The 24,925-nt window shown below is 40.1% G+C and overlaps 2 protein-coding genes, 1 long non-coding RNA gene and 1 pseudogene across 4 annotated transcripts in view; 1 reads left to right on the plus strand and 3 right to left on the minus strand.

The window, feature by feature from the left end:
- Positions 1-24,925, minus strand: part of LOC145260258 (uncharacterized) — a 280,225-nt gene that overhangs the window by 26,063 nt on the left and 229,237 nt on the right. The window lies entirely within an intron of this gene.
- The window catches only part of LOC145263549 (uncharacterized), a 51,822-nt gene that overhangs the window by 5,185 nt on the left and 21,712 nt on the right, over positions 1-24,925 (plus strand). Inside the window, exon 2 of the mRNA XM_080120403.1 lies at positions 7,300-7,362. Coding sequence (XP_079976529.1) covers positions 7,300-7,362 — 63 coding nt within the window. The remainder of the gene's footprint in view (positions 1-7,299; positions 7,363-24,925) is intronic.
- LOC145265263 (U2 spliceosomal RNA) lies at positions 5,289-5,416 on the minus strand (annotated as a pseudogene).
- Positions 9,600-24,925, minus strand: part of LOC145263561 (uncharacterized) — a 39,389-nt gene continuing 24,063 nt past the window's right edge. Inside the window, exons 2-3 of one of the 2 annotated variants that reach the window (XM_080120409.1) lie at positions 15,785-15,838; positions 9,600-9,948 (exon numbers count right to left, since the gene is read on the minus strand). In XM_080120409.1, coding sequence (XP_079976535.1) covers positions 9,794-9,948; positions 15,785-15,838 — 209 coding nt within the window. In that variant the 3' untranslated portion in view covers positions 9,600-9,793. The remainder of the gene's footprint in view (positions 9,949-15,784; positions 15,839-24,925) is intronic. The other variant, XM_080120413.1, reaches the window with a different exon arrangement.

A 24,925-nucleotide genomic window follows, 5' to 3' on the forward strand; every position in this document is an offset into this window, starting at 1 on the left:
CCACAAGATGCTGCATATCAGTCAGCGTATGAGCCACCAAATCACAGTCATCTGCATAGAGCAAGTCACAAATCGTGTTGGTGAGTATCTTTGTACTTGCAGTGAAGTGCCTAATGTTGAACAACCCCCCAGTAGTTCGGTAACGACTACAGACACCATCAGAGCACCCCCCCCCCAAATGGCATCCGAAAGACCATGGTAAAATACATCACAAAGAATGTGGGTGCTAGAATGTCTCCCTGCTTAACACCATTTTCTACTGAGATCGGATCAGCCAGCTTTTCCCAAACGTTGATCATAGCCTTCATATTATCGTGGAAAAGCTTTAAGATGGTTACAAACTTTCCAGAACAGCCAAGCTTTTTCAGAATCTCCCACAAAGCATCCCTATTGACTGTATCAAAGGCCTTAGTTAAATCAATGAACATCTGATACAGTCCCTTTTGCTGTTCTATACATTTCTCCTGCAGTTGCCTAGCTGTAAAAATCATATCCACTGTCCCTCGACATCTTCTGAAACCACACTGCGACTCAGGCAAAACATTGTCAGCAATGTGCTCCAGCATTCTGTCTAGCATGATCCTACAGTGCACCTTACCGACTACTGACAGCAAAGACATGCCTCGATAGTTTCCACATTCATCTCTGTTACCCTTTCCCTTGTATAGCACTACCATCAATGCATCCCACCAATCCTGCGGAATACACTCATCCCGCCAAGCAGTCTGCAACAAGTCCGCTAAGCGTTGCATCATTTTGGGTCCAGAACATTTAAAGATCTCCACATGCAAACAATTTGGGTCAGGAGACTTTCCATTGTTCAGCTTATGGACAGCTGCTTCAACCTCCTGGAGAGAAGGAACCTCTGCGAAGATATCCTTGACCGGATTGCTAGGAATCGACCTAACAAACTCCTGATCAACGTAAGAAGGTCTGTTCAGGAGGTCATCGAAATGCTCCCTCCATCTATGAAGAATGTCGGTAGGGTCTCGAAGAAGATCCCCAACATCCTTCGAGCGCAGAGGAGTGATAGGTGATCTGGATGGTTCGTAAACCGCACCCAGTAGGCTGTATAAGACCTTGGTGTTGTTCGAATCCAAGGCGAGCTGTATTTCCTCAGCTTTCTGCCTCCATCATTCATCCTGCATGTTACGCAACCTCCTCTGCACCTCGTGCTTGATTGCCTTAAATTTGTCCCTAAACCGATCTTGCTCACCATCCGTCAAACCACCCCTGAGATAAGCGTGCAATGCCCTGGCTTTTGAATTAAGCAGAGCCTGAATTTCAGTATTATTCTCATTAAATCAATCCTGATATTTATGCTCACAATAACCTAATACTCTCTCACATACCTCATAGACAGATTCCTTAAAAGCAGGCCAAGTGTTTTCACAATCAGTCTCTTCCATCTCCTTAACTAGTTTCTCCCTCACAATATTGTCCCTTAGACGGGGAACATTGTCGCTTTGGGATAGCCACTCTAGCTCCCCTCATCTTGGGCTTCACAACATACTTAATCTTTGTATGGACCAACCGATGGTCGGTCCAGCACTCTGCACCCCACATGGCACAAACACTGAAGATATCCCTCATCTCACGTTTTCTGACTAACATATAGTTTATCAAGTGCCATTGTTTGGAACCAGGATGCATCCAGGTCGTCTTGTATCTGTCTTTCTGCTGGAACACGGTGTTACTGATTTTAAAACCCATCTCTGAACAAAACTACAACAACATCAGACCATTGCTATTACACTGGCCCACTCCGTGTTTACCCAGCACATCCCAGGTTTCAAAATCTCTTCCCACCCTAGCATTAAAATCTCCAAGAATGAAGATCTTATCAGCAGAGGGAATGCGTCTAACTACACTGCACAAAGCAAGGTAGAAAGCAACCATTTCATCTTCTGTTGCATCCATAGTGGATGCATAGACACTCAAAAAAGTTGTATAACGACCATTTACCAGAGGTAACCTCATAGTCATGATCCAGTCACTCACACCACAGGGAAGTTCTTCCATGCTAGAAAGAATTGATGCCTTTATAGCAAAAGCCACGCCTGATTCCCTCTTTCATCCATCCGCTCTACCACTCCAGAAAATGGTGTAGGCCCCAGAAAACTTAGAAAACTGTCCCTCATCAGCCAGCCTGGTTTCAGACAGAGCAACTATGTCCATGTCATAACGTTGAAGTTCCTTAGATACAAGAGCAGATCTACGCTCTAGATGCGTTATTGCTGACGGCAAGTCAAGCAGCGTCCGCACATTCCAATAGCCGATGGTCATTGTCATATATTTCCTTGCAGTAGTATGATGACGATCGGGTCCAGGCTGTGGAGCCCTGAAACACCTGCCAGGCCCTAGAAATTCCAGTTCCCTTATTGCCATTTACGTTTATAATCATTGAATGTTTTGCCGTTTTAGACTACAGCCAGCCTTTTTTGCTATAAAGATACGCGAGATGGTAAAAAGGGTATCTTATTTATATGTGCGTGAGGATTGTTATAGTAGGGAAAGACTTTGCACAGAAAAAATCCCACTCTCTAAACAACTGCCACATTGATCCAAAAAGAAGAGCAAGTCAACATCATTGGATGCAGCAGTCATCGCAGGTTTTATATCAGAGTTTTCCTTCTCCTAGGGAGGTTGCCTTCACTATGGCTTACAGAGATCTCTCCACCCACTATGCCACCATGATCCATGACTGGAACTTAGATTGCTGGGCACCAGAGCATATTCCACATGCCGGTGGGTCATATATGCCGCAGCTTACAGGGCCTAAGCTCCTCTGGAGGTTTCTGTCAGGGTTACATCACCCTTAGCCTTTGGTTAAATAACCTTGGCCCACAAGGCAGTGGAGGTCCAGTTATATGGCGCAGGACACTCGCCATTTATCAGAGCCCCGTCTGCGTAGCAGTGGTCACGACATGCACGTGGGGTTGATTTGTCTGGGAGAAGCACAGAAAGATGCTAAGACATTTGTGTGCTTTTAACACAAGTCCACACCAGATCTTGACCACTACATACATACATACATACATACATACATGATGATTGCAACGTCTTGTCAGACGAGTGCCACTCCCTCAGACACTTAAAGTCCATGAGCCCTAACATGACTTTTTTTTTTTTTTTTAGTGGTACCGGCGAATTCACACACTCAAGCAGACATGACACTGAAGACGGTCATTGCTATATATATATATATATATATATACATACAGGCATACACACACACACATACACACACACATATATCCATAAACATACACACATATATACATATATGCATACATACATACATAATACATATACATACACACATGCATACATACATAAATACATACGCATATATACACACACATATACAAATACAAACACACATATACATATATACATACAAATGTGTACACATATATGCACATATGCACATACATTTAACTACATATATATATACATATATATCTATGCATTTATACACAAGCATACACATATGCATAAATACACATACATATATATACACAGACAAACATATATATATATATATATATATATATATATATACATACATACATACAAACGCACACAAACATATATACATACATATACACGTAGATATATATATATATATATACATGTACATATATAAACATATGTACACATATACGTACATACACACACGGATATATATAATGATGGCAGATCAATTATTACATGCTTCCAGCATTTCAAGCCTACACGCGTCACAATTTTTCCATTGCTATAGGACTATTTTTTATAGAAAAATGCCTGAGGGAGTATCTATACAACGATCATGTTACAGAGATTTAGCTTTGTACGACAGCTAAATCTCTCTCTCAGTTCAAAATGTTGAGATCCAGCACCAAGCAAGAGCAAGATAGCCAGCAAAAGTTAAACTGCAGACCAGCTTAATGTGGATACTGGTCTCCTTCTCCTAGAGGGGTTGCCTTCACCACCCCACATACACATGAAAATAAACACATGCATGCACACATACATACATACACACAGAATGTGCGCAAACATACATATGCATATACATACACATGCAAACATACACACATAGAGGCACACATTATAAGCATGTACTCACATATGAATACACACACGTACACATGCACATACATGTAAAATACACATGAAGGAGCGTTCCAAAACTCATATATTCTCAATGATCAGGACGAAGGTGATGGGTACAATTCAATGAGTTTGACAAAAAAAAAGGAAAAATCCAAAGAAACTAAATATACATAGAATCAGACGAAAAATCCAAATGAATAGAACAGCGTTTCAAACGGCTGGAGATACTGTTTTTTTTTTTTCCTTTTTTTCTTCTTTTTTCCTTCTCCTTCTTCTTTTCTCCTTTTTTCTTTTTTCCCTCGAAAGTATACAATGATGACGAACTTCACACGTTATTTACAACTAAATATACCTTACATACATACATACATACATACATACATACATACATACATGCATTTAAACAGACAGGTGAGATTTATTTATTTTACATTACATTTCCATTATATAAAAATCATTTAGTCTTGTATCAAAAATATTACTCATCATATAACTTAAACTTTACACTGCCTTTATTTGGAACGTGATAAAAAAATTATTTTAATTTTTTTAATTTTTTTTTATTCTACATATTCAGAATACTCAGAACGTATGTATGGTCTGTACTATTATTCGGTTGTGAGTGCTGGACAATCAACAACACCACGAGGAAAAGAATAGCGGCAACTGAAATTTGGTTCTTGAGGAGGATTTTAAAGATATCCTGGACAGAAAAGAAACTAGGAGGTATTAGAAATGACAAACACAAAAAGGTCTCTAATAAGAACAGTACAAAAAAGACAAATGAGATTCATGTCGACAGAAAAAACGGATTAGAACAGATTAGCTTGACAGGAAAAATCATGGGTAGAAGAAGCAGAGGACGATAGTGAGAAATATAGTCTAAATACCTGGCCAACATCAACAAGGCTGATAGCCATTAGTCACGTGCTCTCGTGTAATGAATAAATGCGTGAATGTAGGATTGACATGAAATTCTTAAAGATAAACTAAAATGACCGAAAAATGGGCTGAAATGACTTAAATAAATAAAAAGTAAATGACTTAGAATGACTTTAATGAACTTAAGGATGAATTGAATGACCTTAAGAATGACTTGAATGCTTAAAAAATAACTGGAATCCTTCAAAAACAACTTGAATAATCTGGAGAATGACTTGAATTGCTTTGAGACTGACTGGTTGTAAAGTGGGTGATCATTTTACATTAAATTAATACAGAAAAGTGATCCCTCACTTTATATCACTATAACTACAGCATGTAGAAAGAACAGATACTACACTTTGATTTTGGCCAAAAGGCCAAGAAAAGCTGTATTTATTTGTTCCCCCGCCAAGCAAATTAGGCACAAGGCCGATTTTTAATGTGAGGAGTGAAGGGGAAATAAAGACCAACTCCCAAGGGAGTAGGGGAGTTGGATAGTGATAATTGGTACGAAGGGTTGCCCCTACATTGACCAAGGTTTTATATGTGGGATTGCCCCACATATGGTCTTTGCTTGCAGTATCTGCCGGAACAGATTGTATTTATTTGCTCCCCCACCGAGCAAATTAGGCACAAGGCCGATTTTTAAAGTGAGGAGTGAAGGGGAAATGGGGACCAACTCCCCGGGAAGTAGGGGAACTGGATTGTGACAATTGGTATGAAAGGTTGCCCCTACATTGACCAAGGTCTTATCTGTGGGGTCGCCCCCACATAGGGCCTTTGCTTGCAGTATCTGCCAGAACAGATACTACACTGATCTTGGCCAAGAAAAGCTTAAAAAGCTAAGAACAGCATCTATTAACAACAGACCTTTGATCTTAACCAAAAAGGCTAAGCACAAAAGTGTTACAGACAGACGGACCGACAGACGGACCGACAGATGGACTGACCGAGTGACTTATAAAGTTGCTTGCACGCGACTAAAAATAATGAGCAACAATGAATTCATGAATGCCAAGATAGATAGATAGATAGATAGATAGATAGATAGATAGATGGAGAATCATAGCCGTCAATGCCTGTACCAGTCAGAACACCACTTGATGATGATTATTCTGCATACATTTCCTGCTGATATGATCAAACATTATATGAAATCATTTATTTTCAAGAAAAATTGTATCTGATTGCATCAATTGTAAATTTATTTAAGACTGGATCAGCCAAAATTTACTTTTACTGGTTCATAGAAATTTAATAGTCTATAAAAATTTATTGTAAAGTGTTTAAACTCGACTGAACACATGTAAATAAATAACTACAACACAAAAGTAAAATAGAACAGTCATATTGAAATCAATAAAGTATATACAATATTTACATAGAGTCCATTGGTATAGTCATGGGGAGACCGTCCCTGGAGAAGGTGTCGGCTGGGTAGTCGTCAACTCTCAATCTCGTTGTCTCTTTGAGTCTCTCGTTGGGTCTCTCCTGTCATTACGGTATCAATCATATTTATATGGTTGATACTCCACATATGCTAATTAGGTGGATCCTATCACAACATAACGTCAACATTCTTGATCAAAATTTATTATAAAAAATATCAATATGGCACAATGTATCAGTCGAAAATGTGTAACAATATTGACTCAACTGCTTCTGTTGTTGTGTGTCCACCCTACGGATAATAATAAACTTTTCCATTTGCTATAAAAACTGGACGGTTATGCACGAGTCTTTCACTGGTGACAGTCAGACAGATTATACATACACACTCTTCATTTACTGTATTTGTTTTTCTGTTCAATATTTTTCTTTCCCCTAGTTACACAGTTGTGTCTTCCGGACCCTTACAAAACCACAAAAATTTCCATATTGTTTGTTCCATTTATCTGGTGTCAAAGAAATGAATCCAGTTAAAATGGGATTTTCTCTCTTTTCTGGCTGATCCTTTAAAGTCATCAGATATTCTCCAACCTGCTAATGATATTTATATGGTTTTCAATAACCCTGACCCCAGTGTCTTCCATATGCCTTTCTTGATAGCATGGGTAACAATGAATCTGTCCTACCTTTTAGTAAGTTGATTTTAACCCTATAAACATAAAGATAATATAAAATTTAAAGTTGAAGAGTACAATTTAAACAAGACTAAAATTTAAATGTAACAGTATCGTTAAAAGTAAATTTCATCACTGAATTTTGCATTTTATAACAAATTGTTGAAGTTTAATTTGTTACAAGAAAAAATTAATTTTGTGAGGTTTGAAGTTCTTTGCAGACATGGTGCCCAATCAGGCATGATTTACACCTTAAATCTGGAAGATATCAACGGTAAGTTTTATTAATTTATTACTCTAATCTCACTTCAATTATTTTGTCCTTTTGGTCTCACATTCCATGAGAAACATTTCTGACAAAGAGGGAAGAATTGCTGTTTACTGAACCAATATTTATTCATCTAACACTTATCGTTGGTTAATTTTTGATCTTGAAGTAGAAGGTTTTTAGTTCCTTACAGCAAATGGCTTGATATCTTGCCAGAACGATTTCCATGAAGAAAATATATGTATCTGTGTGTGTGTGTGTGTGTGTGTGTGTGTGTGTGTGTGTGTGTGTTTGGATAAGCGCTACTGGTACTATGTTATCTCGTACTATCTGTGACCTTGAGCATATTTGAGTTTTCAGTGACTGAACTGATTCATTCACTAATAGTAAGAAAAGTTGCTTGTCTCCTCCTCCTCCTCCTCGTCATCATCATCATCATCATCATCATCATCAGCAGCATCAGCATCAGCATCAGCATCAGCAGCAGTAGTATCGGTTTCACGTGCATTTTACATGCTGACGGTTTTAAAAAATTGACTTCCAAAATTACCTATCTGAATAGCACTCACAGATGAGAAACCGTTGCAAAGAAACTGTTCATGGACACTAGGCATAGAGAAAGAAAGATAATCTTCTTTGTTTTTTTCAATGTGATAACAAAAGTTTTCTAAAACAAGGAATCCTAACTGGAAAGAATAAAAGAGGGTTTTAACTCGAAAGAATTTTTGCTGCTTGTCGACTAACCTAACAAGCAGCAAAATCCCACTTCTTCACTCTAGCAATTCTCCGATATTGGAAAGGCTTCTACTCTAACAGATTCTTCTCTTGAACCACTAGACATTGAATTTCATCCCTGATTCCTGCTTCCCTGACTGTATTAGCATACAGAAATTCAAATATAATGTAAACAGACATCTTGCTGCTCAACATCCTACTTAGAGTGTCCCTATAGACATGGTCCTTGATTCACGGTAGTTCCAGATGTCTAAGCGGCACTGCACCTTTGGGGGGGGGATTGAGTAATAAAGTACAGCGCAATCACGTTGACACACCGGTTCTTGCCAGATCACTGAAGTCAAGCAATGTTGAGCCTGGTCAGTACCAGATGGGTTACCATTTGGGAAGGCTAGGCGCTGTATATACCTTCTAGGAAGGTTGGGCATGGGGCCAGCACCCTCACCCCGAAAAAAGAATTCTTCACTATAAAAGCGTTATGGATGGACTATGCTCCTCCAGGGGCTCAATGCGATGGACGGATGGATAGATGGATGGATGAGTAATAAAAGAATGGGAGTTCCCACTGAAAATATCTTACAAGCAGGAACCAAAGATTGGAGCTCAGTCGAATATCTTCTATGGTAATTACGGTACAATTGAGAGAAATTAGCAATGTCTCTTCTGTGAGAAAAGGTTTTAGTGAGGAGAATAGGTCACTCCCCACTAGATTTTGAAGTTGATTTTTTACATTGTCAAGATAAGAAGAAGATTTCTGTGGAGCTCCTCCCCGGATGTAGCATCCGTATTCCATTTTTGGACGTAGTTAAAGGATCGCATCAGGTGGCAAGCACTTTCGGAAGCAGTGAAATAAATCCACTTTTTTCTGGTGGCCATAGTAACAGACAGGATATACGTTTTCTACTTTAGATCTTGGGTCAACGTCAGAGCTAAAAGTTTATCAAAGAAGAAAAGATTCATTTATTTCGATTATGACCAAACAAGGATCCAAGCATTGATCGTGAAAGGAGAGAACCTTGGTTTTAGAATTGTTAAGTGTAACAAGAGCCCTCTACCCTCATCCCAGTACACCATTTGCTTTATGCTCGAAGAGAGAGCATCAGTGAGATCTTGATAATTTTTACTTTATCATTCCTGTGTTCACACATCAAGCAAGGTGATATTCGTGTGAAACCTCAATCAGAAGAGATTTGAGTAGAACATGGCAATGTTTGCATAAAACACATTCGATGAAATACAAAGGCCACGTCTATTTTCTAATCATAGTTAAGTTATATTGATTAAAGCCGTCTATCCCATTACACTTCGATAAAACATTATGAAGCAAGTAGATCTTATTAGTTATGCAAGATTGAAAATTAAGTTTTAACACTATGATCGTGGCTTAACACTGTAACGTAGTAATTCTTTGTTTTAAAGGTGCCGTTACATGTTAACACTCAGGACCCACACATTGCATGCAGACAGTCAGCAAGAAACAAAGATAAGGAAAGAATTCAACTCTGGTTTTATTTTTTAGTTTAAACAACAGACATTTATTTACAGGTACTTCTAGAATAACACTTTGCTTCTCGTTCAAAAGTCTTCTTGTACTCCAATGTGCTTAATAAGACTCTGCCGTGTCGAACACGTGGTAATCTTTGTCCGGTCATGTGTAGGATACGTCTTTCCCTGTCGCTCTCAGGCCACGTGTGTAACACATCTATTTCTTTTTTTTACAATCTTTTTCTTTCCTTCTTCCACACTGTGACATCACCTCACACACGGCTCGGTCATTTGTATACAACTGCTGCTGCTGTTGCCATACATGTGTCCACACTTTATTACAGCACATTTTCAGAGAAAGCAACAATAATTCTGCAATATAGAAGGGAAAGTGTGATTATTTGGATTATTCAAACTACAACAACACAAATTGGCAGCCTATGTGTACCAAGTTCAAATCCAGTTCATTCTACAGAAACACTTTTACTTTGGATGTTGGCAATCTTCACGTGACAAGAAAGAATTCTAACTAGAAAAATACCACTACCAACAATAGAATCATCTGATTTATATGGAATAAATGAATTATGGTTGTTACTTTCATAAAGTTTCGGATGATGTAGTCTCTACTTTTCTACAAGTGCATCCTTTTAGACTAAGGAATTTTCATATCGAGCTCAGAAATCTATAGGGAATCTTGAATTTATTTAATTGACTGGAGTAGATTTGTATCATTTCATCAGCCATGATTCGATGTAAATGTTAAACAAGTTTTTTCTTTCTTTCATTCTTAGTTATTATCACGACTTGAGCATTCGACCCCCAGAAAACTGTCATTTGGAACTGATTTATATTTAATACCTTTGTCCTTGTGTCATGAGTCCATAGATTTTGACATAAAGATTTCCGAATTCTAGAAGATACACCCAAAGAAGGTTGGTGTTACATTAATTGGAATGGTGTGAAAATAACATCCAAGATGAAAATCGTAATTCCGAAAAATCCAAATAATACAAATTATTAATCGTCATCTCAAAAATTTTTAGATGTAATTATGATTATTGTTCATATCTCTCTCTCTCTCTCTCTCTCTCTCCCTCCCTCCCTCCCTCTTGTGAATAAATATGGTGCTATTTCCCCTGTTTATTGTTTCAATTTCATAAATAAGGAGATGATAACCATTTCATTTTAAAGTATATTTTATTAAGTTAATTGTGGATTTATTTTCCTTAACTTTGAGTTGATTCTGTCTGGATTACTCCGACCTTTGTATAATCACGTGTCATCTATCAGGACTTTACATTACATTACTTGTGTCCTCAGAAAAGTCTATTCAATAACTGATCTCACTTGAAATCCCTTCTACGTCACATGATTAAAATTAACCAATCAGACATTTTCTCTTCTACATGGGGCGATAGCCTAACCTAAGGCCAAACCATACGAATGTATATATTAATGCATAATAATATTAAATTATTTTCGTACCACTTTTCACACAAATTTTAAACATCCGAACAGCATTAAGATGTTAATTGGTGGTTAATCTTATATAATTAAGGTAAAAAAAAAAAACAACAAAACAACCTGACTACTCATTTTAAAATGAATTGTTTCCAAGCCAAATTATGTTGTCTGTCAACTAAGATAATACAATTTTAAATAAATTCGTGTAAAAAAAGTAAGATTCGTTATATTGATTTGAAGAATATTTACTTGACAATTATTTTCATGGTAAGAATATTTATTGTTTTAAAAAGCATAAAATTTCTACAATTTAAAATTAAAAAAAATGAAAAAGGTACATATTCGATTTCTATTGCCAAAATCACTGGAAAGATGATGGGATCGTTCTATCGTTCTGGAAAGTATCTCACTCTAAACGCAATTCTCTACTTGTACATGAGTGAAATACTCCCCAAGAGTACTCACATTTGGGAGGAGCCCCAAATGGCACCTTTTCATGCCTTGACAAGGTACAGAACCATCTTTGAAATTTAACAGGCGATGATCTTTTCGCCTCCCTCTTTCTCACAGTAGAGACGTTGCAAGTTTCTGTTCTATCGATACTTTTCTGGTAGGTGTTCGACTGAACTCTAATCTATGGTCCCTCTCCTGAAAACATTCTCAACGAATATTCTCCTAGCTGAAACAACTGTCAACAACTTTTCTCACATTCTATGTGCTCCCAAAATTAAACGAAAATTCCACAAGCAGAGCTTCTTCCTTATAGCCTTCCATCTGTGAAACACCATACCGTTTGTCTGCTTCCCTGATGACTATAACATGGTCATTTTCAAGTTTAATGTAAATAAATTCCTATTGAGTCGTCCATTTAGATAATCCTATTGTACTCAAGTTTCTACCTCGACTGATATTGTCTTACTACCTAAAGTGGTGACCTCCTAAATAATAAAAAAAATTATTTAAAGAATATTTAGCTGATATTGACAATTATTTTTAGGAAAGAAGAAAGAGTGATCTTTTAATAGTATTGATCCTTATATTTCCAAAAGAATAACAGTAATATTGAGATTTTCCTAATTATATATGGTATGAAATATATTGTGACGCCAACAAGAAGAAAGGAATATAACGCACATGAAATTGTAATAAAGTATATTTTTGAAGAAGGAAAAGAGAGTAAAGAAAGAGAAGAAAATGTCTTGTAGATAACTGGTATGTTACAGAAACTGATCTCCGAAAACGCATTCTTTTAACGGTCCTTAAATTTCTCATTTTCGTCTTTTAGTTTAGTGTCTTCTTATGCTGCAGATTTTGGTATGAACGGTTGCACATATTCTGCTGTGTTAAAAGTGTGAGAAATATTTCCATTCCCTCCATGTAGCCCTTTTTTGGGGGCGCCTAGCAGTGCATGAAAAAATATAAGCAAACAACAAAATTACCTTAAAATTGAACAGACGTCTTTATTAATGTAATCCTCGAGGTTGCAAAAAAAATGCTACACTTTTTTCAGCTGCACATAACTGGCTCGGGTATAATAGGATCTTATGATCCAAAAGTTCCCTTGGGAGTATCAGAGTTCGATTTACAGAGTTAACAGTTTATCCAGAGTTAAAGTCCATCTCCTTCTCGTTTCAACGTAAGTCGTCACTGTCGACAAGTTGAGAAATGTTTAACTTAGACTTTTCGTCTAAAAATGATTCGTTAACATCGGCACGCTAAAACACGTTTAACTTAGATTTTTCATCATAACGGTTCACTCATGCCTTGTTGGACAAACAAGTCCGAAAATTAATTAAACCCATTTTTTGGGGTTTTTTAAAATCCCCTCGTGGGGAATATCTTGAGGCAAAGGCTGCCATATGGTGCGGCGGGAAGGGTGACGTCTCCTCCGTTCACTGTCTTGTCGAAAACTGTCTCCTGAAAAACAAACAGACACAAATTTCGCGCCCAATCTCTTCCGAGTGGCGTGACAAATTATTAACCAATGATAACTCCGCTGCTACTGCTATAATTTAAAGTAACAATTTAACTTTGCTAAAATTGTCACATGATCGATGACGTACTAAATCGCCAAATTTTAGGACCTTCTCCAAGACCCTGATGATTTTTGAAAGCTTAGAGAATCTTTCTATTTCAATTGGAAATTTTCCCTCATAGGGGGGTTCACAATTTGAAACTAAACAAGACACGATCTCTTTGTTAGAATCTTTAAGGCAAGATAAGGAAGAACTTGGCCATTTAATTTCGGGCAAGTTCATCCATTCGGATCCATGAATCTAGAAATTGTAAAGTACTGTAAATTTAGAGGAGTTAATACCTCTGGTTAACAGGTCCGCCGGGTTCTCGGCGGAGGGAACATATTTAAATTTTGGGGAAACACCAAATTTAGTCAGGATTTCTTCAGAAAATTTTGAAATTTCCGAAATCCTGTTCCCCACGAAAACGTTTTTTCTTGGACCTTTACCATTTAATACCCAAGAAAGAGCAACCTGTGAATCTGACACGAGGTAAAAATTAATGATATGAGATGCGTTAAAAACATCTAAAATGTGTGGAACAACTTTGATAGCTAGATAAATAACTAACAGTTCCAATGTAGGAAGTGATCTCCCTTTAATGGGAGCAACTTTCGCTTTCGCGAACAATAAATTACTTACAACCCTTTGCTTCGCGTATATTGCGAAGCCATATGCTTGTTTAGAGTTATCGCAAAAACAAATAAATTCTGTCGGAATATTGTCTGACAGAACAAACCTAGGGAATTCAAACTCTGTCAACTTATTCAACTCCCCAGCTAGATGCTCCCATAAGCAACGAATGTTTTCTGGAATCTCCTGATCCCATGATAATTTTTGTTTCCATAATAGACTAACAATAATTTTACCCTGGACAGTGACAGGTAAAAGGAGTGACAGTGGGTCAAAAACACTGGCCACTTGGGAAAGAATCTCCCTTTTTGTTTTAACTTCAGAATTTACCGAAGAGGGAATAATTCTAAGAGAATCATTTTCTACAGAATAATAGTAACCCAACACCTTCTCAAATGAAGTAGCAGGAGTACTGAGTGAGTTATCTATCGACATTTTATTCCTTAGTTCAGGGTGATTGGAGTTGCAGGACTGTAATTGGAATCCTGCCTCCCCCAAACGCTTACTAACCAAGGTGTAAACAGAGCAAAGGGTCTCGTGATCGTTACTTGTGGTAACGAGATTATCCACATAAAGATTATTTAATATGGCGGACGATGCGATGTCGTTCCCATATTTCTTTGCGTGATATTTAAGCAAAAAATTCAATATAAAGGGGCTGGCGTTGAACCCAAACAACAAAGTATTGAATCTATAGGTATGTAACTTATTACCTATTAACAAATGAAAACAAAAACGGTTTTTATCTTCTAACGATTTTAATTTAATTTGTAAGAACGCCTTTTTTAAATCTCCTAAGAGCACAAAGAGGTTCTTTCGGAATCCGACTAATAATTTCAGCAAATCTGCTGTCAAATTAATGCCCGCATAGGCAGCATCGTTCAATGATACTCCTCCCTTAGCCTTCAGGGAGCAATTGAAGACCGGCCTGATTTTAGTAGTAGTGTTTACATCCTCCTTTATAACAGGTCTGTGTGGAATCCAAATGAATTCATTTTGATGACCTGGATGAACAAGGATTCTTCTATTATGTCCTCCTCCTCATAATTCCTGAAGACTTGAATATAGTCGTTTAATTTATTTTTTCTTTTTAAAGACGAAGTGACTCTCTCGCAAATTTTCACGGACACGTTATGATTGTCCCTAACCAAGGGAAGCAACTCAAACTTCCACGGAAGGTCAACAAAATAATAACCTCTCCGCAGAGATATGGAGTCCTCGAACTCCCTAATTTTTTCTGTGTCAGTGATCGAACATTTTTCACCCTCCTCAATTCCGATTGAATCGAGAGATAAAAATTTTTCAATCCCTCTTTCGACATCCGAAATACCGAACAGGGATTCAAAGTTGTCCTCATAGGAACAAAGGGGGTTCAAAGCAGATTCAACAAGGAAACTGTCCGTTGGACTTAATTTATCGTATTTGCCCTTGGGGAGAGGCAACTCAGACCTTTCATCCAAGAAACCTCCTGCCCTTCCCCATGGAATGAGGGTCTCATCTATCTTCCATGCCATACCTTTTAAACAGGGGGTGGCCCTTAAATTTTTAATATGTTGCAAAAGGTCCAATCCCATGATACCTTGCAACTGCGCACCGTTCTGGTCCCTATACCCAGGACACAGCCGGTAACCATTCTCTTCAAGATTGTGTATTACAGCCTCAAAGTCACTAACTTGAAATCTCAAGTTCAGGTCAGTCAGGAATAGGGCGTCATAGCTAAAAGGACTTTGAAGACCTAATTTTACAGACACCCTATACCGAAGAGCACTTAAGTTAGGTACTGGTCGCGGTAAGAGTTCCCTGCCGAACACCCTCCAAAAACAACGATGTCTCCCGTTTGTCGCGCAGCCGCAAAGGACATGTTTTAGTTGCCATAGTAACAACACTTTTTTTTTACTCTTTTTAAATGACAACGTTAATGTTTATGAATATTGAAATAAAACATTATGTTTATGAATATTGAAATAAAACATTACTACACATTTATTAATAATATCTTTTTTTTTTTTTTTTTTTACTGTTTTACTGTTTGTGTCACTTTTATCGACTTTTTCTTTTATGAAACTTATCGGCGGTTCTTGAAATTTACTTACCACAAAACTTGTCGGCGGTTCTTGAAATTTTCTTTTTAAATGACGACGTTTTTACTGTTTATGAATATTAAAAGAAAAATAATTACTAAACATTTATTAATAAGAAAATGGGTGCTAGTGCACTTATGATCCGCGCTATATTTTAAATCGTATTTCTAAGCTTAAAGTTTAATGTTTTTTTATTCAATTGTAAGGTTAAAGTAGAGAATAGGTACAAAACACCCTCCCCGTGTTAAGAATGGCTTTTTAAATAATAACGTTATTTCAGCACGGATCAATAAGTGCACTAGTACCACAAAATGATGATAGAATAATACATTTAGGGTTTGTATTACTGTACACATAGATTCGAAAAAGTTGTCAAAAAACAAATATATAACAAATGTTATCAAAGGCAAGATAATTTACTTTTCTGCCAAACTGGATATATTTTTTGTGTTTTTATTCAATGTAACATATTTATTCAGCTCGAGAAACATAGTCTTTACCGATGTATTCGAAAATTCAAGATGGCGTCTCACACCCTCTTTAACACCGCAAGTTAAAAAGGTGTTATAAATAAAAACAATACAAAATACTATTAAAAACCCGCAGAATATATGTCAACCTATGTCACGGTAACATATATTGAGCGAGTTTTTAACAGTATTTTATCCGTTTTTTTATTTATAACATCTTTTCCCACACTTACCGTGTTAAAAAGAGAATAAGACGCCATCTTGAATGTTCCAATACTGGGTATTGTGAGGGGACTTAGAGGTAGCTAGGACAGGAATGGAGGATTTGTTTTTCTTAATGGGGCTTAGTGGTATTAGTTTGGGTGTTTTTGGAGGGACGGGAGATGTGACTGGAGGAGGCATTTTGAACGGGGAAGGAGTTTTGGATGTAGAGGGGGAACTAGTGATTAGCTTCAAGTTTTTGGGTGGAGGTGATTTACATGGGGATTGAGGTATTTGTTTTTTTTGAAGGTCCAGTTTTTTTTTTAAGTTTATGATTTCGAGGTACTTTTCCCTACCAGGGTCTTTCTGCAGCATGGCTTCCTCCCTCATCTGGTCGAGGGAGATGCGTCCAGGGTTTTTTTTGCCGGGAGCGATCTGCCAGGGTTCTCCTTTCAGGATGTCGTTGGTTGCTTCATCAGCTGGCTGTTTGGGAATACTTGGCATGCTGGTTCCTAAGTGCTGGCCTGTAGTTTTCTTTTGGTTTGGTGGGGGTTTTTTAAGTGGACACTCGGATGTTAGGTGTCCGATTTCCCCGCAGTTCCAACATGTGGGGCGTCTGCCGGCCACTATTATCGGTAGTCTTTCTTCGCCAACCTCTAAGAAGAATGGTATACTCATAAAATCCTCTTTATTGAGGAGTATGTCAAAGCTCCATACTCCGTGGAACTCATCCACTTCCACGTGGACCATCTCCCCGAATTTTAAGAAGAAGGCACCAAGTTGTTCGCCGTCAATGTGGTGCGGGACGTGGAAAACTGAGACTGTGGTGCGTCTCTTGCCCATGTACTCTGTTCTGAGGATATGTTGTTGGGTGATGATTCCCTTTTGGGAAATAGTGAGGCACTCCTGCGCGGTGTTGAAGAGAGCGCTCCACGTGTTGTACCCCTTACATTTGATGACGCGTAAGGGTCTCAATCCTGCGTTAGCTAGTAGGTTTAAGATGATGTCGACTGAGGCTCGTATTACTTTTTTGGACTTTCTATCCACGACGAATAGTGTAAGGCATCTCTTGTTGATCTCTTCGAGTTTCGGTATGTCGACTATAAGTCCGGTGTTGGTGACTTTGTCTAGGCATTGTTTTGCCTTCTCTATGAACTGGTCTATGTCAATGTCGACTTTCGGGGGTTTGGTCCACGGGTTTGCAGCTGCGCCGTTCTCCGTCTCCATATTGACGATAACAGGGGTCTGGCTCGCAGAAGCGGCCATAGCCGAACCGTTTAAAAAACGGTTAAAAAAGTTCACAAAACTGTTATAAATAACAGTAAAAACAGTAGGAGGGGGGAAAAAATTGTGTAGAAAAAAATCCGGCTCAGTGAAGAGGAAGAAGAGGAAAAAGACAGAGAGGAGATAACAGACTTACAGAATAATCGCAGCGTAGACTCAGGAGTGGGGGTAAAAAAATAGGTATTTATTTTCAGAAAATTTACAAATAAAAATTCAGAAAAATTTGGCACAAGGCCGAAGATGGGGGAGGGGAAAGGACGGTCTTCTCTGACTAGTGCTAACTAATCTAACCTAACTAGTTCCTACTTTCACTCTACTTACACCATAATACCACATTCATACTATACATCCATCAGCGTATACATCCTTCATCAATCACCATAAGAACATCATACCATGATAACCTAATTAAAACCCTTAAGAAAGGGGGGTTTGGGAAGATAAAAATTTTATATACAAAATATAAATGAAATATTTACAATGTTAGTAACAAAAGACCCCCCCGTTGTTAAACTATGGCAGATACACCGATTCGCCAGTCGAAAGGGTGATGCGGGTCCGAACGCTTTATTTAAAATACCTCTTACGAAAACTTCGAAAGGGAACCCGCATCTCTGGCGAATCAAGCGACCTGTCACCTAATTGGGGAGGGGAGTGGGGTTAAAAAAAAAAAAAAAAAAAAAAAGGGACAAACTTAAAAGGGGCCTAATGATCGCTATCACACACTAGCTAGGTTATGAACAAAGAAGCCTAAATAATGGTCCTACTCTTGCCTATATCGTGACCTACTCTGGACTAAAAACGAGTCAGGGCTGACGTTCGTTCCTGTCACCCAAAATTCTTTTTCCTAAGGAACATCCAAGAACCAGTCAAGACTTGCTTCTCTCACCCGACACACACGCGCAACTGACACCCACCTTTCAGCAAAGTCTGACGGAGAGAGTCTAACTCTCTCGGCCTTGATACGATCCTTCAAATAATGACGGAAGAGTCGTATAAGGTCGAGGGGAGCAAAGTCCTCAGATCCATAGACCACTTTCATACGTGTGTTCCAGATAACACCTCTCATCACAGCTAGCAAGGTCAAACACAAATCTTTTCTGAGCCTATCCGTTGTCGGAGCCCAATTGCTACAGACATTAATAGGAGCCAAAGTTAATGAGGATGCGTTTAGTATGCGGACCATGAGACCTGTAACAAACTCAATCAGCGGCGTCACGATGCGACAATAAACGAAGGCGTGACATAAAGTCTCGTCCTCATCGCCGCACCGTTTACAAATAGGCGAGTCCACCAAGCCAGCTGAGTGGAGTCTCTTACCGACCCAGAGAGCATCCCGAATTACCAGCCAGGTCAAGGAAGCCTCGTCGTTAGTGAGGCATCCTGACCCAGGCGCCCAAGGCCAGATTGAGCGGAGCTGCTCCTTCGTCAAAGGGAGCCTCCCACCGATGACATCCGTTACGGATCCCCTCACTAAAACCCGATATAATGCCTTTCGGGACAACAGCAGAGTGTTAGAGAGGCTTTCCTTCACTCTTAAGAGGGACTTCAGTGCGCGCCGGCACTCGCGATAGAAGGGGCATTCACCTCGGGGCAACCTGTGTGCCTCCCCCTCAGAGTAGTGCACCCCTCTCAAAGCCGGGAAGGCTTTCTTAGTGTCCTCCATCCAGAGGCCACCGTTTTCCCTATCTTGTGTGCACATTCGATCTAAGTAGTAGAGCCGTAGCGTGTATAGCCGAATCTCCACGTTTGGCATACCTAGACCGCCTTCAGAAGGATGTAGGTAGCAGACATCGCGACAGACCTTAGGGGCCCTTCCAAGCCATAAGAAGTTGAAAAGAGCCCTCTGCAAATATAGCAGTGTGTCTGACGGGATTGGAAGCACTGATAGACGATAAATAGCGATTGGATAGATGTGGGTATTACACACCTCCGCTCGCCCCTTTAATGAAAGGTTTCTACTGATCCACCGTGAAGCTGCAGACCGTACCGCTTTCAGAACCTCCGACCAATTTTTCTCCAGCTGGAGGTCAGGACCAAACCAGACGCCGAGTATCTTGCAAGGCCCATCGCTCCAACTAAAGGGCCCCTGAAGGGGCATACCCCTCCAGGCACCAATGCGCAAACCCGAAGACTTGTCGCAGTTAATTTTGGCCCCTGTTACCGTTTCATACAATCTGATTTCTACACCGACGACACTAATCTCAGCACTGCTCGTTACAAGCACAGTTACGTCGTCGGCATAGGCGGAGTACTTCGCCTGGGCATCCACACCTGGCAAAGTGATTCCGCGTAGGACTGGATTCACCCTTAGCCTGCGCAAAAATGGCTCGATCACAAGCACATATAGCATGGGTGATAACGGGCACCCTTGACGAATGGAACGTGACAAACTGAAGGGTCTCGACCTCTTCCCATTTACTTCTACCATCACCGCGGGGTTAGCATAGAGAAGATGAACCCAAGAGCGAAATTGCGGGCCAAAACCGGCTGCCGATAAAACAGCCCCCAAGTACCGATGGTCAACCCTATCGAAGGCTTTGGACTGATCTAAATTGATCAGCGCGGCCTCAGTGTCGACTTTTTCTATCATCAGGCGTATCGAGTGCAAGTTATCCTGGATTGTCCTGCCCTTCACGGCACACGTTTGCTCGGGGCTAATAAGACGAGCCAGGACAAGCTGCAGACGATTTGCGAGAATCTTGGCCAAAATCTTTAACTCAGCGTTAAGCATCGTTAAGGGCCTGAAATTACCTAACCCATCCCCTCCATCTTTGCTTTTACGAACAAGCTTTATCACACCCATGGTAAAGTACTTGGGGATTGAGCCGTTCCTAAACCATGAGTTAAACAAAACCGTCAGTAAGGGGACAAAGATGTGCGACAACCTCAAATACACTTCGTAGGGAAGACCATCGATCCCCGGTGACTTATTAAGGCCGACCCGCTTTAAGGCTTCAATGACTTCATCCTCCGTTATGCCACCTTCGCACCTAGCCGCTTCGGTCGTCGAAAGACGAGAAAAGTCAGCCAAATAGGTGTCAAACTGTTCTAATGACAGACCGGGTTCCATGGAAAAAAGCTCCTGGAAATGGGATCTAAACGCCTCCAGCACACCCTGGTTTGTGGTCACGGTACGCCCGTCCGGCAATGTGACACGAGCGATGTGCCTATCAGCCGCTTGCCTAAGCTCCTCTGCACGCAGTTCAGCGGCCATGTTTGTTGCTTCCTGGGGCATTCTTTTTAACCTAGCCCTAATCGCTAAGGCTTGGTGCTCCTTTTCAGCAAGGGAGGCAAGCCGAGCCCTAATTATATTAACGCTAGCACTATCCCCCTCCTCCACCGCCCGATCTAGTCTAGACTCTAGAATCTAGTTTGAGTCTTTTGCTAAAGTCAGCAGCAAAGGACCTAATGGCTTCCTTAACTTTTACCCACCACCTATTCCCAATAATTGCCCCCGTCAATTCCCGCTGTAGGGTTAGTAATAGCCCGTCACGGAAGCCCTTCACATCGAACAACGACGTGTTGAGCTTCCAGTAACCGGCTAATCTAGGCTTAGGTCTATCTAAGTTTACCCGTACACGAACAAGTCTGTGATCCGAGTAAACTATATTGTGGAAACTTGGACAATTCAATACTCCTACGTCGACTCGCCTAACTAAGAACCGGTCGATATAGCTCGAGAGCTGTATCGAATCGGAGCCGCCTCTACCTGTCCAAGTCCACACTAAGTCACGGGGCTTTTCATTTCGGAATTTGTCGATAAGATCAAACTTATCCACAAATTCACGAAATAAAACAGCATCCCGATCTCTGTTAGTTCCCCTAGATGTTAACCCAAATCGATCTAACTCGGGATCCAGGACGGCGTTCCAGTCTCCCGCTAAGATAACCGTTCTGGAAACATCTATGAACTGCTCGATCCGCCGAAAAAAACCAGCCAGCTCAGAATGGCTATTGGGCGCATAAACCCCAATAAGACGTAATGCCCTACCCTTTATGGTAGCATCCAAAACACATAGTCTTCCCTCCGGATCCAAGTAACACGGGTCACACGACGCATCTAGAGACCTTTTAACTAGCCAGGAAACCCCTCTCGAGCAAGAATTATAGTGCGCTGAGTAAGCCTCAAAGGTCTTAGACAGTGCACCCAAATGGTCACCAGGAATAAGGTGGGTTTCCTGCACACAACAGATATCCACTCCGAGGTGCTGCAGGTCCAAACTCAAGCGCCATTTGCGCGAGTCGGCCCTTAGCCCTCGGACATTTAAACTAGCAAGCTTGAGATCCATGGTGGTGCCTTAGGGTTGGGAACCAGGAACGAACATCGCGGTCGTGAGCATGCCGACGGCTCTCGTGAGGGAATAAGTACCCATCGTAGTATCGATGAGGCCGTCACGAGAGATACCACCGACATGCAAAGGATAGGTTAATTTTGCTATCCTATACAGGGAGGGGTGAATTTTTACCGGGACCCTCCCAACACAACATTTTTTTAGGCTTTTTATGTCAGAGTCTTTGAATATTACTATGGGAGGGGAAAGATTGAAGGTCTTGTTTGCCTCCTCCAGCATTTGCCATAGGTCCTTGGCTTCTTCTTTCTTCCTAATAACGGTCAAAATCCGTTTTGCATTGGGGAAATTGGTGGGGGTGTCTATTAGCTTTCCCCCTATCTCCCTGAAATCGATTAACTTGCTGAGGTCAGCACCTTTAAAATTTTTGTTGTTGTTCAATGCAGCAGCATTTAATATACAGATATCTTTTCCAGGGAGGTAGAGGGTTTTTTTCTTTATATCAATTGCGGGGGTGGTGTCCATGTTAATAGGGTTAGTCGAGGTTTTATCAGGTGAAGTGGGAGGGGTATTGTGAGGGGACTTAGAGGTAGCTAGGACAGGAATGGAGGATTTGTTTTTCTTAATGGGGCTTAGTGGTATTAGTTTGGGTGTTTTTGGAGGGACGGGAGATGTGACTGGAGGAGGCATTTTGAACGGGGAAGGAGTTTTGGATGTAGAGGGGGAACTAGTGATTAGCTTCAAGTTTTTGGGTGGAGGTGATTTACATGGGGATTGAGGTATTTGTTTTTTTTGAAGGTCCAGTTTTTTTTAAGTTTATGATTTCGAGGTACTTTTCCCTACCAGGGTCTTTCTGCAGCATGGCTTCCTCCCTCATCTGGTCGAGGGAGATGCGTCCAGGGGTTTTTTTGCCGGGAGCGATCTGCCAGGGTTCTCCTTTCAGGATGTCGTTGGTCGCTTCATCAGCTGGCTGTTTGGGAATACTTGGCATGCTGGTTCCTAAGTGCTGGCCTGTAGTTTTCTTTTGGTTTGGTGGGGGTTTTTTAAGTGGACACTCGGATGTTAGGTGTCCGATTTCCCCGCAGTTCCAACATGTGGGACGTCTGCCGGCCACTATTATCGGTAGTCTTTCTTCGCCAACCTCTAAGAAGAATGGTATACTCATAAAATCCTCTTTATTGAGGAGTATGTCAAAGCTCCATACTCCGTGGAACTCATCCACTTCCACGTGGACCATCTCCCCGAATTTTAAGAAGAAGGCACCAAGTTGTTCGCCGTCAATGTGGTGCGGGACGTGGAAAACTGAGACTGTGGTGCGTCTCTTGCCCATATACTCTGTTCTGAGGATATGTTGTTGGGTGATGATTCCCTTTTGGGAAATAGTGAGGCACTCCTGCGCGGTGTTGAAGAGAGCGCTCCACGTGTTGTACCCCTTACATTTGATGACGCGTAAGGGTCTCAATCCTGCGTTAGCTAGTAGGTTTAGGATGATGTCGACTGAGGCTCGTATTACTTTTTTGGACTTTCTATCCACGACGAATAGTGTAAGGCATCTCTTGTTGATCTCTTCGAGTTTCGGTATGTCGACTATAAGTCCGGTGTTGGTGACTTTGTCTAGGCATTGTTTTGCCTTCTCTATGAACTGGTCTATGTCAATGTCGACTTTCGGGGGTTTGGTCCACGGGTTTGCAGCTGCGCCGTTCTCCGTCTCCATATTGACGATAACAGGGGTCTGGCTCGCAGAAGCAGCCATAGCCGAACCGTTTAAAAAACGGTTAAAAAAGTTCACAAAACTGTTATAAATAACAGTAAAAACAGTAGGAGGGGGGAAAAAATTGTGTAGAAAAAAATCCGGCTCAGTGAAGAGGAAGAAGAGGAAAAAGACAGAGAGGAGATAACAGACTTACAAAATAATCGCAGCAGCGTAGACTCAGGAGTGGGGGTAAAAAAATAACACACAAGCTAGTCAACCCATACAATTTTATAGAAGGTCTAGGGTCACATGATTTATCCATTAGTATAAAAAACAATCACAAAGGGAAAGACGCTTTCGCATCCATCTCTCAAAACCCGAGGTCATTGAAGGTAGGAAAGATTTTCTTATAAGGCACAGTCGATTCTTAATTTCTTCGACTCAATTTTGGCGGCTAATTCTTTCACCGCCATACCGAAGCCTTTAAAGGATCCCCCCAGCAAACTTTGTTACCGTGAGGCAAAGGCAAAACCAAAGTAAAAGGAAACAACAGACCGAAACAATCACACTAAATCGTCTACATAAAAATAGCACCGATAGAATTTAATCAGAAGGACGGACACCACTTTAAATTTAAAACTGTGACAACAAGTGACAACAAGTCCCAGCAACATAACTTTTTGAAAATTTACCGATTTCGGTTTATTTAAAATTTAACAGATATTATTATTGTTTTAATTAGGTATGATTCCTCCTTTTTTATTTCACGACCTCGTGGGTCTTACATAAAAGGAAAGAATTACGATACGTTAGTAATATCAATATCGAATTAAAAATGTTTTCAACAAGAATTTATCTATTTATTTTAATATTCATCATTTTTCATTTTTTTTGCAAGAAAAAGGGTCTACATGTGAGAAATATTTCCATTCCCTCCATGTAGCCCTTTTTGGGGGGCGCCTAGCAGTGCATGAAAAAATATAAGCAAACAACAAAATTACCTTAAAATTGAACAGACGTCTTTATTAATGTAATCCTCGAGGTTGCAAAAAAAATGCTACACTTTTTTCAGCTGCACATAACTGGCTCGGGTATAATAGGATCTTATGATCCAAAAGTTCCCTTGGGAGTATCAGAGTTCGATTTACAGAGTTAACAGTTTATCCAGAGTTAAAGTCCATCTCCTTCTCGTTTCAACGTAAGTCGTCACTGT

Source organism: Euprymna scolopes, chromosome 3 (assembly GCF_053919585.1).
Source record: "Euprymna scolopes isolate OS-2025 chromosome 3, ASM5391958v1, whole genome shotgun sequence".
Taxonomy (NCBI): domain Eukaryota; kingdom Metazoa; phylum Mollusca; class Cephalopoda; order Sepiida; family Sepiolidae; genus Euprymna; species Euprymna scolopes.